General features: G+C 39.4%; 1 protein-coding gene across 1 annotated transcript in view; it reads right to left on the bottom strand.

The window, feature by feature from the left end:
- Nucleotides 1-16,341, bottom strand: part of ccbe1 (collagen and calcium binding EGF domains 1) — a 38,663-nt gene extending 22,322 nt beyond the window's left edge. Inside the window, exons 1-2 of the mRNA XM_030065547.1 lie at nt 16,163-16,341; nt 15,978-16,058 (exon numbers count right to left, since the gene is read on the bottom strand). Of these exons, the coding sequence (XP_029921407.1) occupies nt 15,978-16,058; nt 16,163-16,263 (182 nt within the window). The 5' untranslated portion in view covers nt 16,264-16,341. The remainder of the gene's footprint in view (nt 1-15,977; nt 16,059-16,162) is intronic.
- Between the last annotated feature and the right edge of the window lie 1,162 nt (nt 16,342-17,503).

Below are 17,503 nucleotides of genomic sequence, written 5' to 3'. Positions count from 1 at the left end.
CATGCTGGCCGCAGTGGGTGAGAAGATGGTTTTATTACTGACTGTGAAATTCCATTTTATCTTGACTGAACTCCTGATGTTGGGATAAATTCAGATATTTTTTTTTAATGTGTCTTATTCTGCCTGCAGTCTTTTACTTCTGACAAATAATACATCTGAAATATAAATGAGCTAAACCTACTCCTATCAAAATATATTCCTCTGACTGATGCATACTATCATAACAAAAAACTCAGTAGGGAACAAAAAAAAAAAAAAAAAAAAAAAATCCACTATAAATAACAGGAAGTGAAATTCTAGGTAAAACATATGAATGATTTTTTCCCCCCCCTTCAAGTCCTGAATTCCTCACCCCACGGCTCAAATGTGTCCTGTCAACAGGATAAAGTCCAAAGCAACAAATAACTAAGATATTCTCAGAATATTTTGATATATAGTGGGTGGTAATCAAGAATATGTTTTTATAAGTTTATTTAAATACAGTCATGCACACTTAACACCTGTCACACATACGTAGATACCCCAAAACATCTCTCTGTCTTTCTGTTTCTCTTTTGTCCTGTCTTTCTCTCACACACACACACACACGCGCACACACACACACACACACACACACACACACACACACACACACCAAACTGAGCAGGAGAGCCTTCCCTCCCTGCAGTGTAAGGGTCACTAAAATGTAACATAAACAAATGAATGAAGGTGCACTGTAGCTTGTAAGGCCTCGGTGTTTGGACATTTGTTCAAGGGATTCACATGATGTCATTCAGAAAGAAAGACCCAAAATGTCAAAACGTGCCCCATTACTGACCACAAACAGCAGACAAACTTAAGCAAGACTCACATGAGCGGGGCCGGAGCTAGACAAAGCTATATAAATAGGGACAGTTACTGCCGGTGATGCTGTATCCAAAACAAAATCCCCAGCAGAGAACGGGTTTATAGGAGGACATAAAAAAACAAGTACAGAGAGTACCTCTTCACAGCGCTTGGATACCTTTGTGTTTTCCAAAACCTCAAGACAGAAAAAAAAACATTGGAAAAGCCATCTAATCTGCTAAAAATATTACATTGAGTAGAGGAAGGAAATCAGACATTACGTCTCATTGTAAGCAATGTTTTTTTTCTGTAGTGGCAGACTTATATTCCTGGTGCTGAACGATCTAACATTGCTCTCAGTCTTTCAAATGTATTTCTGTCTTGATATGGCTTGATTTTGGTGAGCACACACTGGCAAAAGACAACCCCCCGCACACACACACACACACACACACACACACACACACACACACACACACACACACAAAATGGAGAAAAAAAGACATTCACATCCTTTTTGACCCAGGTTTGCACTTGAGCAACTGGTCCGCAGCGATGCTGTATTATGTGCCATTATCCTCAGTAATTATAATACAATTACAAATGCTTGTTCAGCGATGCCACAGAAGGTAAATGATGTTAGGAAAATACAGTGTGATGTCTGTCTGTTTGGAGCCATGCCAATACAGACAACAACTGCAGCTTTTCGATCTCAAAGCACTTAGGAGTATAACTCAGCTTGAAGACTTAGGGGACATTTCATAGACTCAGGCTTCCAACATCAACTAAGCTGCTCACTTATCCTAATGATAAAATTTATAAGAATGAAATAGGGTAGTTGTTACTGGCATATTAAACCTACTATACAAATAGATTTATATGTTAGGGTATCAGATAAAATGCCACAGTTGGGATATGGGAGTAAGAACTAAGAAATGTGCAGAACTGATTAATTCAGAGATTAATAAATTTACACATACCTTTCCCCTGTAGAACTGGGAGCGATTCATATTTCAGTTAAAAGAAATGCACAGTTCATAACCTTCAGGTTTTCTCCAACAATCACTGCTTGTGGGGAATGCAGCTTCCCAGCTTGAAGCCGCATTGGATCAGGCATGTAGTCTAAGGGGGTTTTGACCACTGAAGGATCTGTTCCAGAGTCCTGCTGCTCCCCTGGTCAGATGTCCAAATTCTGATGACATCCTGAGCGGCCCAGGGGTGCAGTATGAAAAACTGTTAAATGGTGTTACATGGTTTTGTACACAGGCTGGACGGAGCAGTGGATTAGGGCAGGCTAAGGGAAACAGAAATGGATGGATATCGGGACAGAGAAATACAGGGAGAGAGCCACAGAGAGAAATATTGGATGGAAAAAAAAATGAAGGATGAAAGAGTGGGGCACAGTGTTAACATTTCCTCAGTGAAATAAAACAAAACAATCGAGTAGGCCGCCTCAGTGACAGAGAGTAAAAATCTCCTTTCTTCCATTTCAAACATTAACTATTCTCCACCATGCTATTTCTGTCTCTTCCCAGGGTGAGTGCGTATATGGCTCAGGGAATAACAGAGAACCATTTGAGCGCTTTACCATGCCACATTAACGTTACCTATTAGGTAATGACCATTTGAACTCAATGTTCCTTCACTGTGACAATCAAATTGTATAATTTCCCTGGGTATGGCCCCACTTCGAAAACAAACAGCCACAAATTTTGCATAAACGCATTGTTCAGTTTAATGCCTTTAATTCAAAGCCCTGTCATTAATTCTGACCATGTTGTTTGCATTTTATCTGCTGTGACACAACACCTGTAATGGCAAGGTTGAAGAAAAGCACATAAACTGTGTGTGGCGATACAGCAAGTTAATGTTTTACTTCAGGCACACTGTTGAGAGACATCATCGCCTCTTTAATAATTAGACCAATCGCATCACTGCACATGGAAATAATACGGCTCATAGACAGCTAAACGCTTACAGCCACATAGCAGATGCAACATATAAGCCTAGATTTTCTGGGGCAATAAAAATGTTTTAATATAAGATATGAGACAGAAAGGGCCATCAAAATATATTAAAACAGTGCTAATCAGAGGAAGAACCTTTATTATATTCAGCATGTGGGATTACTACACATTGTAATGCTTACTGGATATCTACATGCTGTATTGAAGTTGACATAACATGAAGTTAACAAAACAGAAAAATGTTCAGACCAAGTTTGACACAATGGGCTATTAACAGCTTGGTCTAAAATAAATAAATAAATTCACACTTCCACTGCCACAAATGTCACATTATTACTAATACAGACGCATGCAAGTGACTCACCCTGGCAGACATGTTTTGAAATACTAGTTCAAGAAATGACATGATAAAGTAAAATAAGCCTGCATAGCTTCCATAAAATCTGCCAGCTTTTGCCTGACAAGTCGGAAACTGAAATATTGATTCATTACTTTCAGTTATATAAAGAGTCAAAGTGCTGATGGTTATTGAGAAATAGTGGAGGTAAAAACGAATAACAAGTGCAGAGATATGTGTAATGGATCTGACGCTGACACCCTGGAAAACTACAGAGCACGCTGCAGTCTGTGACTTGTTACAGTAAAGCGTCATCATCCCTTACACATGCTCCTTTCCTAACTCAAACCATTCAACTGGACACAGGCCAGGTATTACCAATCCCCTACAAAACACCAAGATTACTGTGACTACAGACAACTTCCACTTCGGGGAAATGCTGACAAAACCATGCAGGGAATGTCAGTAACATTATCCTTTGATTATGATTCACAGCTTTAAAAGCTCATTGCTTTCTGAACCTTTAATACTGTGGAAAATATGATATATTAAGATAAAAATATCCCAGAGTGAAAAACCATACAATGAACAGGAGATGTGACAACAGACTGAGATGTAAAAGTGCATTTTAAGGACACTAGTCCCTAAAGAACTGGCTTCTGGGAAAGTGAACTTAATCAACAGCATTTTGGTGGCAGAAAATGTGCTTTTGAGAAGATTAATATTCATCCCAGATAAAAAATGTACAGCGCTGGCTCGGGCAAAACTCATTCTGTTCTCTGTACTTAACCGTGACCTCCCAGTTGTCTGGGGTTGTTTGAGAAGAGCAAAACCAAAATAGGGTTTACCATGCTGTGCTACTAACTCCTCCCTATGATTTAAGCAGAGCATATAAAATGCAATCATATCCAGACGTCCTGAATAGAAGAGGGAAAGTTGAGGTCGTCAAAATGCTTGAGTAATACTAAGCAGACTGGCCTGATGTAGCACTACAGTCGAACAAAAATATTAAAATTCATCGGTGTACTTGCGAAATTAACAATGGAAGGCGCAACACCTCTGCTGCCAAAAATCACTAAACATGAACGCTCTGTTCCAAAATATATTTTTTTAATGATGAATGATGCAGCTGTTTACAATTTAGCATGACTGGTACAATATGGCCGAGTGTTCAGCGGTGCACGGGGAACATTTCCTTTGACTAGCTGGTATGCTGCAGGTCTGATTAATTAGCAGCTTAGACCTTTAACTAATGGGAGAATAAATTAACGCTTTGAGTGGCCTCTGGATGAATAACAATTAGTTGTGAAAACTAATTACACTGACTTAAAACACACACTGCTCACTCTCCTGCGTTCAATTAGCCGATTAACTTGACAGGAAATTTGCTTAAAAGCTTCTATTCCAAGGCAGCTACGACTACTGTACTGAGAAAATTGCAGAACAAATGCACACTTACAGTTCAAATGATTTCATTGTATGCAAGTGAACCTATTTATGACTATGATAAATGATTTATTTTCTGTTGGTACAGTTTGTGGTGTCGATCACAGCTGGAGCACAGACTTGGAAACAGCAAGCAGAGGACACACAGACTGCAAAAACAACCTCCGATTTAGATATTACCGCCATTATGTTATTTTAACCAGAGCACAACCACGGCATGACCAAAGCGTGAGCACACTATGGTTCTCTGTGGAGAAAACAGATGGGCAAAAGAGACTAGAGTGGGCTTTTAAGAAGCAAAAATATCCGACAATCCTGGATTATACATGATTTGGATTAGAAAGAAAATATGTCATAGATAAAAATCATAGTTGGATGTCACAAAGACTATATAAGTTCTCAAAAATAAATACATAAATAAATAAATAAATAAATGAAAAAATAAAAAGTGCCCCGTCAAAGACACCAAGCACATTTTATAACTCATTTCACTTTGGATGTACTAGCATTTAGCAAGCATCCAAAACGGTAATGTAAGATCGGAAAATACACGGCGTGTCAGGGTGGTTTATGAGGGTATTTTAACTCCAGCACTCTTGGCATTTATCATTGAACACAGATGCCAGTCTTGAGTTGTATTACACAACAGCCTTCTGTGATTTCACCAACCAGCCCTTATAAGATGTCACTTTCTGTTACATCTGTTTCTACGTTCGCACAAATGCCACAAAGACAAATTGTTTTAAATTCATTGGACTTGGTGTATTAAGTGGTTCTGATTCACAAGTACAGTGCAGGAAGTCAGAGGCGTTGTGGATTTCCTGAGATGAACCACCGCAAATGTCTTTGATTTATGCTAATTTATTTTCCCATTCAGGCTTCATATCCATTTAAATATTAAACCTACAATTATATTAGTCGTGCACCTTGTAAAATTAAGTTTTATGCCTTTTAGGATGTGCCGGCTTTGATAACAGGAGCACGTCAGTCTTCATTTACTGCCTTGTCCCCCAGATGATAGCCTACTGGTTGATAAGGGCGAAGATGTGTGTAACCTGCAAAACAGGTTCATATTAAATAAACAACAGCTGTCAAACTCGCCTATCGATAAAACAACTCCAGGGAACAGGGGACATTATAAATCATCTGAGCTCTCAGAGTTATGGTCTTTCTGCTAACGGTGTGTTTTGTAATACAATCTTCCCTCAAATGAAAACACATGGCAAAACAGTCCTCTACGAAAACCAAATCATACCCAGTACAGTAATACTGAAAGCACAGTATTACTTCTTAAAAAATGCATAACCTATGTGGTTATGCATTAAAAAATGATAGACATGCATTTTAATATTTCTAAAAAGGATAGAAACCGTACCAATTTGTACATGAGGAAAACAGAGACATATATTACAGTAAATATATCAATAAAAATATGGTTTCCTGCTTGTGTTGCTTACATCTGCAAAGTCAACTTGGAAAGGACTGTAATACTGACTTAATGTTTATGTTATTATTACAATATTTTGTGTTACTGGAAAGTAGATGAAGACCTGGGGATTAGAACAATCCAAGGTCCATCTTTTTTCTGATAGGCTGATAGCTTTCTGAGGAAAACTGTAAAAGAGAAATATGACTTTTTTGTTTTGTGCCAGAGCAGATCAAACACATCGACTTTACTCCGCTACCCTGCTTGACTCTAGTGGGGTAGTTCTGCCCTGTCCCTTTAGCTGACACCGCTACAAGGCTCCACGAGGTTATTTCTGAAACAAGTCAGTAGGTCAGTTGGTGACATTCAAGTTTCTAGGGCTCCTTACGGGCAATTATTAAAAGGTAGCGAACTTACAGTCTTATACACATAGTTTGACATTAACACCCACCCCAACCACCAAATGCAGGGAGGATTAAGCAGTGGTGTGTTAAAAAATAAATATACAAATAAATAAAATAATAAAAATATTCATTATAGGTAAAAAAAAAAAAAAAAAAAAAAAAGCACCTAAACTACTTAAATCAAGCAATCAATGAAAAGTGAAGCTCAGGTCGGACGAATGGCTAGGGTATGATCCTGCAAAAAAACAAACAAACAAAAAAAACATACTTTGTAGTGATAGATATAATGGTTTCTTGTTTAAATAATATGATATTTCCAAACACATGCATGCCAACAGAGTCTTAATTTAGCTTTTATTAGTTTTTGTGGGGCGGGGGATTTTGGTTTTTGAGTGGATAGTGACTTTGGAAAACCGCTGGCCATGGCGGCTGGTGGGTCAAAAAGTGAAGGTCAAGCGCTGCTTACGAGCAGCTTGTAGCAGGGTCTCTCGGGGTCCGGCCTCGTGAGACGAGGCAATATAAAACAACCAAATGTAGCCTCAATCTTATTTGGAGTCAGGACTCAGGAAAATAGCAGCCCACCTCATCCTCGATTCTGATTTGCCAACCTGCTTTGTTTTCTCCTCCCCTTTTTTGTTTGAAACGAGTAGAGAAACTCGACAGGGATTTAACACTTGCAGTAGAGATCCTGAGGTTTCATTCATCCAAACCACTTGGGGGTGGATGAGGGTGGATTGCTGGTTTGATGTGATTTAGTAGCTGAAGTTCTGGGAGTCAATTTGACACCAGCTCCCTGACCTCCGTGAGTGATGTACAAGATCCTGGAAATCAGCAAATCCCAGAAATGTTTTTTATTTATTCATTTATTTATTTATTTTTTATAGAAAGCAAAAGAGAAATTTAACCTCCCCACCCACCCAAAATGTCATCCTGATCTTTGTCATTCCTTTGTAAATACTCTGACTTCCTGTTGTTCTGATTGTGGTTGGGCTTTATACATTCTACCTCCATGAGTGTCACTCCCTCCAAGCGGCAGTTCCCCGTGCACAGGTCATGCACTGCAGATATGGTGGAATATAAAACCTTCCTTTCTTCAGATTATGACCTCAACCTCCCTGAAATCAGTTTTTTTTTCAGAGTGGGATGTCTGTTTAGTTTGATGTATGAAAACATGATGAAGAGATTTCATAAGCCTAAATGTAGCTTCACTGTAAACCACCCCACTTGACATTTTAGGTAACAAAAAACCCTTTGGAACTCCCCTCTCTGAAATTTTTGGGAAAGTGAATTAAACAGCAAACTAAACAGCACCTTCATAAGCATTCTCCAAACATAAAATTATGACTCTTGAAGAGGTGCGCTCCACAGAATGTGAGAGAGAGCGAGACCCGGGACGAGTTTCTCCAGAGCTGAGGCTGTGTGCTGCTGCTGGTGATCAACATCCATCACTGAGGAATGCTCCAAAATACTAACAACATGTCCTCCCCTGCTCTCACCATGATAACTTACACTCCCCTGCAATTTCCTCGCTTCTTTTTAAGGGATGGGAATGGAAGCCATCGTCTTCCCTAATAGGGTATATCATCTTTCCCTCCTCTTTCTTGTTGTGTGACAGTGTAGCTTGGTGCTGATGGAACTCCTCTTAAACACCTCCTTCACATATCACACTTAACCAAGATAAAAGCTTACAGGCGCTCGATGCTGTGCAAGATTAATGTAAACTAGCTCCCCCTGCAGGTGCAAAGATGGAAGATGGAGACAAAACCTGGCTCCAAACACTACTTCCGAACAGCGCTGGCATACACACTATGCCACAAAGTAAAGCAAATCCAATCAGTTCTCAAATGGTTAGGTACTGACTGTGGTAACCTCCAACAACAAGAAATTATTCATGACCCTGTGGTTTGACTCCAGTCATAACATTAATAGAAATACGGTCCAAACTGCAACACAGCTCAACACAGTAATTACTGGGGATATGAATGAGTTACACTTCACAGATTGCGACCTTAAGATGGTTATCATCATGATTATTACGTTTGCTATGTTACATCAAAACAGGCCTCGCTGACCAATCACTGCTGTTCATTAGCAAAGCTTTTGCCGAAAGACCAATCAATCATCAAAAATATAGCTGATGAACGATAATGACACTCTATTCCTAATTTCAGCTGGCACTACAGGACTGCAGCATTGAAAAAACTTTTTTTGTGTGTAAGGAACCAAACCAACCGAACTTTAGTTTCAGTTTCTTTGATCCAGCTCAGATTCCTCTCTCTTTCAACAAAACCAAGTCTTGTTTTTGACCTTGCTCTGCAAAAGGCAATTCAGGCGGTGAACTGGATTTGGTCTCGCAGCTGCTCCATCATATTTTACACTATGTACTAGAGATGGGCGATATAGACTTAAAATAACATCACAATATATTTCAGGGTAATTAGGAATAGTGATACTCAAAAAACAAAAAACAAAAAACAAAACAAACAAAAAAAAAGACAATATGACAATAATTACAGTGTTACCCAGAGAATGACATGGTACGGAGTAGAAGGAGTAATATTTGCCTTTATTTAGCCTATTTATTATCTGACAATTTTAAGTTCATTTTAATTTTAGCTAACAATCCATCTTAATTTAGACTTTTTACCAGTCTGCCTGGTGTGGTAGGCACATGCATCAACACACCATCGCACTGCTGTATCATGGATATCATGATATGACACTTTATATCAGTATTGTAGTGAACGATATGATACGGCACAGCCTTACTTTGCCTGCATCACTGTGGGAGGAAGGACTGGTTATTAAAATCTACATGGGTGACAACAACAGATCAAATGACAAATGAACTTATTATCTTTCCGACATATCGTTTGACCTGCTGAGAAGGTCAAAAGAGGCCAGACTGAAGTCCAAACCTTACACAGATTGCCTTTTAGATGATTTTTTTTATGGAGCAACTCAATAACTGGCTGTCGGTGGACAGTGATAATAAAAGCAATAGCCAGTCAACATCATTATTATTCTTGTGCACAACTTGCTCTGCACTCGCACTTCAACAGGGCTTAAAGCAGACAGACAAGGATCATTAGCTTAACATGGCAGCTAACCTCCTCCTCTAGTCTTTTGGATCTTACAACCTTTCAACCGTGTGGGAGCTATCATTAAAGAACACCCTCAAATCCCCCAATGTCAGCCGCTTGAATCTGCTGAACAGACTGCATTATACAACCGTCTATTTTCAGTTAGCGGACTTCTTGACCTCCCTCGGAATATTGACAGCAAACAGATGGTGATGTGTTTTCTTTGATGGGGCACGTATATCTTAGACAGCGAAAGAAAACGATTTTTTTATTCCTCCTACATGAAGGATTTAGTTTATGATGAAATAATAATAATAAAAAAAAGATACGTGTGCACAATGTTAAGGTCATGTCAAATAATTCAGCAATTTCTTTCCAGCAATTTGTGAAAGCAGTGGCATTTCAGAAAGGGAGAGAGCAACCTATTCACAACTGTGGTGGTGTAACTTGGTCGGTGCAACTTTCAGTCTTCTATTGTAAGATGGCTCAGCGTTATGTGAAGGCTCGGCGCCAGATATTGTGAATCATTCCAGGCATTCCTGATTGCTGTGATTTTCATTAGTGTTATCTCATCCTGCACTAAACTTTACATCTACTGAGGCTCATTGTAGTAAAATTTGGTTTCGTTTAATGGGTTGTTGGGAAACAGTCGGGACGTTTTCCATTACTTCATCTGAAATGATTTTCATGTTTTTAAATGCTAATCCCGCCTGTTTTCTTTCCTAAAAGCTCGATGAATTCATTTGTAGCTGTAATCAAATTGAGAGAGCGCAAGTGCTTACATGGTAATTCAAGGTGAAGCTGAATTTTAATCAATCGTAATGGGCCTGCATTGACTCTGACAATTGTTTTTCTGTGTTTTTGGAAACAAGGGAGCCCTTAGAGTGAAACATTAATCTTGAGAACACTGGTAAGAACTTGTTACAGCTGCTGTAACAGATTTATTACTGCTTGGCTATTGCGCTTCATGGGGCAAAACACAACATGAAAAACGTGTGGTCAAGCACTCAGTCATGCAAACAATCTCTCTTATAGCCTCTCTGTTCCTGTTACTTGAGTGGCACTTTCACTTTTACTGAGCTTTCTTGATGCCCTGCCATAAACTCAGTTACTGTTTTTTTTTTTTTTTTTTTTTTTTTCTTAATTCTTGGAACTGGTCCTCTGACAGCACATTCAGTAGCATGCATCAAGAGCTTAATAAATTACGTTTCAAGTAATAAAAAACATATGGTGAAAATGACGGCGACTGACATTAATCATCGCAAATTGCCTAATATTTCCGTCTCACTCACAAGTGCAATCAACAGATTTCCACAGCAAAGTTTTTTTTATTGTAATACAATCACTGTGGGCTCAACAAGAAATCATGCTGCATCTGCACATGCATGATGTGAACTTAAAACTTACAGCAAAAACAACAGTCCACATAGGTTATGCTTAGATTGATAAAAGCAGTTTGGGAAATGCACAATGGGCCACTATTTGAAGGACTGCAGTGTATCAAAAAAGATCTTTTACACAGCAGTCAGTGTCTGACCATGACACAGTCCATAATCACTCTGTAACATCACCTGCAATTACACATTCGAAAGGCTATGGAAGCTTTCTTTATCCGCTTTTATCATGTCTCGGTACATCTAGACTCTCTCAGAACATTCATCGTGATATCAGGAAAGTTTTTCTCAGCCAAAGAAACAGGAGCATAAATCTACAAGGAAACTCAAACTGGGGCCTGCTGAATCCCTTAGGTTGTGCCACAGATAGATCCCTCATCGAGCTCCAACCATTGGCAGGATGACAATACGGCGACTCTGCAACAACGATCACGAATGCATTATTTCTTTTGTCGAAAGCTGCTGGAATTGGGAGACGGTGGATAGTGCTTGTGGCGAGCACTCTTGTAATGTACAGAAAACATTTGAGGTGATTAGAAAAGCAGATCTGAATACAAAGAGTGGTCAGGCCTCACAGGCAAAATGAATAATCAGCTTGAAGGGATAAATGAACTATACTGGCATGCTGAAAAGATTGTTTCCCTGACATTGACCCCTGTCAACAGTGTTTGAGTCTGCTTGGGCATTACACTATAAATCAGATAATAGAAAATCTTGGCTCCTGCTGACAAATAATAATTACACTTCAAGGCCTCTAAATGCACAAAACCATGTCTATCTCAAGAGCTATCGGTGCATTACATTGATAGGGATGTTTACAGGAGACAAACAAATGTTTGGATCAGCTAAGCACATGTGCAGTATTATGGCTATTTTGTCTCACAAGGGGGTGAAAAAATGTTGGAGTTATCCTCCGTCTCACTGTTTCCTCTGCCTTAAGTCCTTATAGAGTGAACTAGAGTTCCCCTGGAATTCCAGAGCTGAGAGGGAAGAGAAAAACAAGGGAGCAGAGGAGAAAAGGGGAGAACACAACAAAATGCTTAGTACCACCAGAAATATTTGGAAAAATAACAAAGCAACAATTACGCATGCCACATAGCCATTATGTGTAACTGTTACAGCTTCAGAGTGGAAACACTCACTTTGTCTGCATCTCTCCCAGAGAAGCATTTCCTTTACAGGGCAGCAAGGGCTGGCGAGCGTACACAATAAATCAAGCCAATGTAATCACTGCCTCACGCATTGTCTTGTCACCTAAACAAAGTTATTTATTCATCTTCATCCTCTGATCGTTAACATGCTTGATCTGGCTCTCATCTAGGATTTTCAGAGATGTCATCTGATACTTCATCTTTGCTGCTGGAAGTTTGTCTTCATTCAGAACAAATTGCAAGAGGTTTCACTGGTATAACAATGGAAAAAAAAACAAATAATCAACTTTTTTTTTCTTTTGCCAGTCTTTTTACAGCAGCAACAGCAGATAGTGTGGAGCAAACAGCAGACTTGGGCATGAGCCACTGATAAGGCAAAAAATAGAGATCCACCTCGAGAGAACTTAAAACCACATTAACAGAAAACCCAAGAAAGACACTTCAAATTACTGGCAACACTTCATTATAAAGTATCTCTGGGAGCTGTGGGATAACAACACTACAGCAATTTCCACTTGCACTAAAGATGTTGCCAAAATCAAACAATTGCCTTTTAGTACAAAAAGCTCCAAACACTGAATATAATTTATGTGCAACCGCTGGAAATGACCCTGAACAGAAGGCTTTTGGTACCTTTCTAAACCCAGTGTAACCCAGAATGCAAGGCTTTCACTCTGAGGTTTGCAGAAATACAAACATACCTATATTTTAACATTCTGCAGGCATTAAAAAGAGGTGATTGACCCAGTAGGGATGCAAGGCAGCCCAACAGAGAAGGTCAGAGTTAGCTGTGGCCTCGGAGCAAGAGCTGTAAGTTCTCTTGCACCGTGACACATGCCTTCTGGGTGTCTCTGCTGTATCCTTTGATTCTGTGTCTAAATATGATAAATGGTATATGAATAAGTGTTAACTTTGCATCATAACATCATCAGTAGCATCACGTTGTTCCAGTGTCATTCAGGCACTGATGCATGAGACTAAAATAACTCTAAAAACAAACTTCATGAGGCAGACAAACTGATGCTGTCATCAGCATATATTTTTCCAAAGTCAGTAAACACTGAAAATATCCCTCTTAAATCAAGTTAAATTCCACTTTGAGTGCACCTTAGTTTTGCTAAGTTGTAATTAAACTGGTGTTTTGGAATGTGACTGCGTTTTGGAAAAGCCTTGAGTGTGTTGTTGGTCTTGGCAAGCTCCACGATCATTCTGGCATTGCAATGATAAGATTTCTCTTAAAACCCTTTGCAGAGCTGATAGGCAGAAATCAGCCTCCACAATGCCAGCGGACTGAAATGCACTGAACTGCTGATTACTTTACATTGTGTCTTTACTACCACCAGCCTTAAATTAAACATATGGGAGACAACTGTGACTGCAGCCAATAACCATAAACCAAAAATTATTACATTTAGAGTTTGTGTGAGATGTAAAGATCAAACAGTAAGTCAGTAATACATCTGTTGAGGCATTATGCATTTAGAAGAAATTATAAAATTTTTTCCAGAGATATGATCATAAATCTTTTGACCTTCATTCACTGAACAGGTTGTATGGACTAGTGGTCGATTTGCCGTATTGAAAGGCCGACTCTGAGTTGACTCTAGCAATAAAGAATCAGGTCAATCAGCAATTTTGCCTAACATAACTTTAAACAGATTTTAATGCTTTTTTATGCTTTTTCATGCTTTTTATTCCACACCTTATTCAGCAGGTAGTTCTGACCATGCGATGTGATTGGTCGAGTTAGCATTGTGCTTCATATCAGCCTGACAGCACACATGTGCTAAAATGAAACATGCCTTATCACCGTGAATCTCTCAGTTATTCTTGCATTGATGAAAATTCCACAAATATTTCAGAGGTAACAGTGCAACATTTATGGTTAGAAGTAGTTGCTTTGGGAAGGCAGCAATACATTAAAGCTCAGAATTGTAATAGTTACAATTCTACAGGTAAACTTTGATTAACTTTGTGGCAACATCATTGACAACTGCATTAGACAAAAGAAGACAAGACGAAGACATAGCCTATGTGATGCTGTTAGAAAATTAGGAAAATCCTGAACTGATCATGAAATGAGAATGCACCTCCTGGTCAATCTGTAAAGTGTATACCGGTAAATTAATATCATGTTACAAAGGATACTGTGGTGTTAGGGATGTGTGGCACACAGGCTCTAATCGAGGCACAAGGCCTCATGGGTAATATAGCTGACTTGGTAGCCTCCCTTTCACCCTGGCTGGGAAATTTGTTTAAGAAAACTGAAAAAAGTGAACCGACCTCATTCCTGAGTTTGTATGCACTCAGGAGCATCCTCACACATGATGGCAATATTATATTTGAGTTTTTTTTTCTGTGGTTCTTATATTGATTCATGTAGCCCTTTTGAAAAAGATCAGCTCACTTCACATGGATGCTGTGTTAATACTAGTTCTAAAAAGCCTCATCTTTCATTTATTTAATATTCATATTCAAGTTTATTTGACAAAATGTTACTTGTGCTACATAAGGTCAAATGATAAAAACATAGTCGATGTCTCTCTCAGTTTTACTTTGGCTTTATTTCATTGGAGACACTCCTAGAAGCCCTGGCTATATATTCTCAAAAATATGACTGAATTTGCCAAGTGTCAGTGCTAGGCTTGGCAAATCATTGAAAGGGCAAGCTTGTTAGTCCTCTGTTGCACCTTATTCAGAATGAACAGGTGATTTAGTTTGAAAATGCTGTGTGAACCAGGGCTTAGCACCCCCATTATGAAGAGATGACAGTGCATATAAAAAGACTCATACTAAGCACTGTATAAAGACGCAAACTAAGCACTATAGCTGAAATATCTGAAGAGCTCTGTTTGTGCGTTTTTTGTTTCACCAACATGGACTCAATCCCTCCCTAGGTTTCATGTTGCAGCTGTATCAAATTTGCAAAATATATCACGTGATTTTTCCAATGTTTGAAATGACTGTCCCTGCTGGCAATTTATTTTCAAACTTTTATAACAAATTCAATGAGCCGGATCCTAAGCAATGCCACAGGGCGTATATGTCAGTCTGCTTGACTAGACCAGGTCTCGCAAATCAGTCAGTCAATCAGTTGCAAGTGTCTTCATTATGCTTGTGCTTTGGCCCCTGGCAGTGAACACAGATTAGGTTCCAACAAATCAATCCCGAGCTTCTGACAGGAGTTTTGGGAAGCGACATTGTATCTACCTGAACTGTCAGAATCCATGCCAGTTTCAGAGAGACAAGCTTTAAGGGACCTGTCTGTAGGCATGTGCACTTTAAACACCTGAGATCCCTTACTCCAGAAAAGACAACTTGCAGGAAATTGTACGCTGGCCAGCCATTGCCCAGAAATCAGTTTCATCTCAACACTTTGGACGCATTACAACTGAAAAGCAGCCATCATGTTTTGCAATAACTTGTCAACAACTGAAGACTTGCAAGGCGGCTGGGAAAAAAAAAATGCTGAAACAACATTAACTGTTATCCAGCCTTTTGCAGTTCGGATGAATAGTTCTTATCTACATTCCTGAAATTTGTTCTTACATCCTACAGCATGACAGAAAGTGACTAGAGCGGACTGAATGAAGAATGTTAAGACAAATGTTGACTCTCTGAACATAATCATTAGAGGCTGCTGGCTCCTGTTGAGGGGAGTTTATGCAATAACCACCTTTTTATTTACCACTACAACAACTCAACTTATTCACAAAAGTGCAATTCAGCATGTTTTGTGAGGCTCAGTTGGCTCAATCATCCTCCATTTGACCAGTTAATTACATGCTAAAAATAAGCCAGGCAAACATCATGAAATATAAAAAAAAAAGGAAAATAAAAATGACTTGGCAAATCAGTGTTTTATCATATAGAGCAGTTCTGGGTGGAGACACATGTTTATAATCTTTTGTAGATACCAGAATAGTGATGAACAACATCCCTACCTGTAGCATGTAGTGACTTCTCCATTTGATTTCAAGCAGGGGTATTTGGTGGTGGCAATCTTATTCTCAGAGCAAGCTTCGCTGTGGAAGACAACATGTTGCAGTGACAGTGAGCATAAACAGTGAGCATAAACTTTCATGCCATGCAAGCAGCGCTCGTGTCATATGGTTCAGCACTACATTACCCGTCTGTGGCATCCTCTCGGTAGGACCAGAGCAAGCCTCCTGAGAAAAGCATGCAGGTCACAGTGAGCAGAAGGGGACTCCCGCTGCGCTTGAAGATCATCCCGTCGCTCCGGTCACCTGGCTCCTGAGCGCGCAGCCAAAATATCTGACACTTGAAATGATTGGCTACTTGGTTTCTGCTCTGGAACCAACTTCAGTGTCTGAGCTGGTGTCGAGCGGTGGCAGACGACCCTCCCACCAGTAAGCCTGTCATAAGTTGATTCCTTTTAATTAGTTTGCTGTGCGCGTCCTGAGCGGAGTGTGGAGGCAACAGTCAACTTTCCCTCCTCTGCCGGCACATCATCACCCTCCGCTCTAGCCCCAAGACTTTTGCCAAGTTACGTCAAGACACTCGAGTAGGGTTTAGATTCAGTATTAGCAACACATGTTTTATATTTTTTACATTTTAAATTATTAATTTATTTTAACAGAATGATCTTGTGAGAGGAAAAGGCCTCTTGGGTAAATGTTTCAACACAGGCATCCGCACATCTTTTGGTTAATGATTTCTTGTCACTATAGCATTCTTTCAAGCTTCAAGGGAGAAGGTACGAACGCGCGCGGGCGCACACACACACACACACACGCACGCACGCACGCACGCACGCACGCACGCACAAACAAACAACGACGTTTAAATGCGCTGTGTGCGCGTCCTGATGTCCACATCTTTGCTCCCACCTCGCGGTTGATGATGAAATCACAGCACTGACCTGTACATTGACCCCAGGAAATTTCTCTTCACCAGACTGAAATGTATAAAACGAAATAAAGCAGCAGTGATTGATTGTACACCTCTCTAAATGGTAAATGGACTGCATTTCTATAGCGCTTTTCTAGTCTACTGACCACTCAAAGCACTTTACAATGTTGTGCCTCACATTCACCCATTCACACACACATTCACACACTGACTTTTGTATACATTTAAATTAATAGATTCAATTTATGTTTGAATCTGTGTCTTAAATAATCATTTATTCATTGCAATTCTATAAATTGTGATACTTAATTTAACTTAAAGTTACTTAATCCACTTTGATGAAAATTTAGCTTACCATTGAAATATATATATAAATCCTGCAAAATAGATTAGCATATTTCTCTCGTAAGACCTAAGATGATGACTTGAGGCATAGGTGTCAGTCATTTGCCAAGAGGGACGTCTGTATACAGGTTGTCTTGCACCCACACACAACCACAGCTTTTCTCACCATTTAGCATAATTTCAACCAGAGGGGGCTGATTAGTGAAATGAGCTGAATGCTTTTGGATTTCCTTTGGTCATGATTTGAGACCAC

Source organism: Myripristis murdjan, chromosome 12, assembly GCF_902150065.1.
Source record: "Myripristis murdjan chromosome 12, fMyrMur1.1, whole genome shotgun sequence".
In the NCBI taxonomy this organism is placed as follows: domain Eukaryota; kingdom Metazoa; phylum Chordata; class Actinopteri; order Holocentriformes; family Holocentridae; genus Myripristis; species Myripristis murdjan.
Note: the sequence above shows the minus strand (reverse complement) of the source record. Positions and strands in the feature narration are given on the sequence as shown.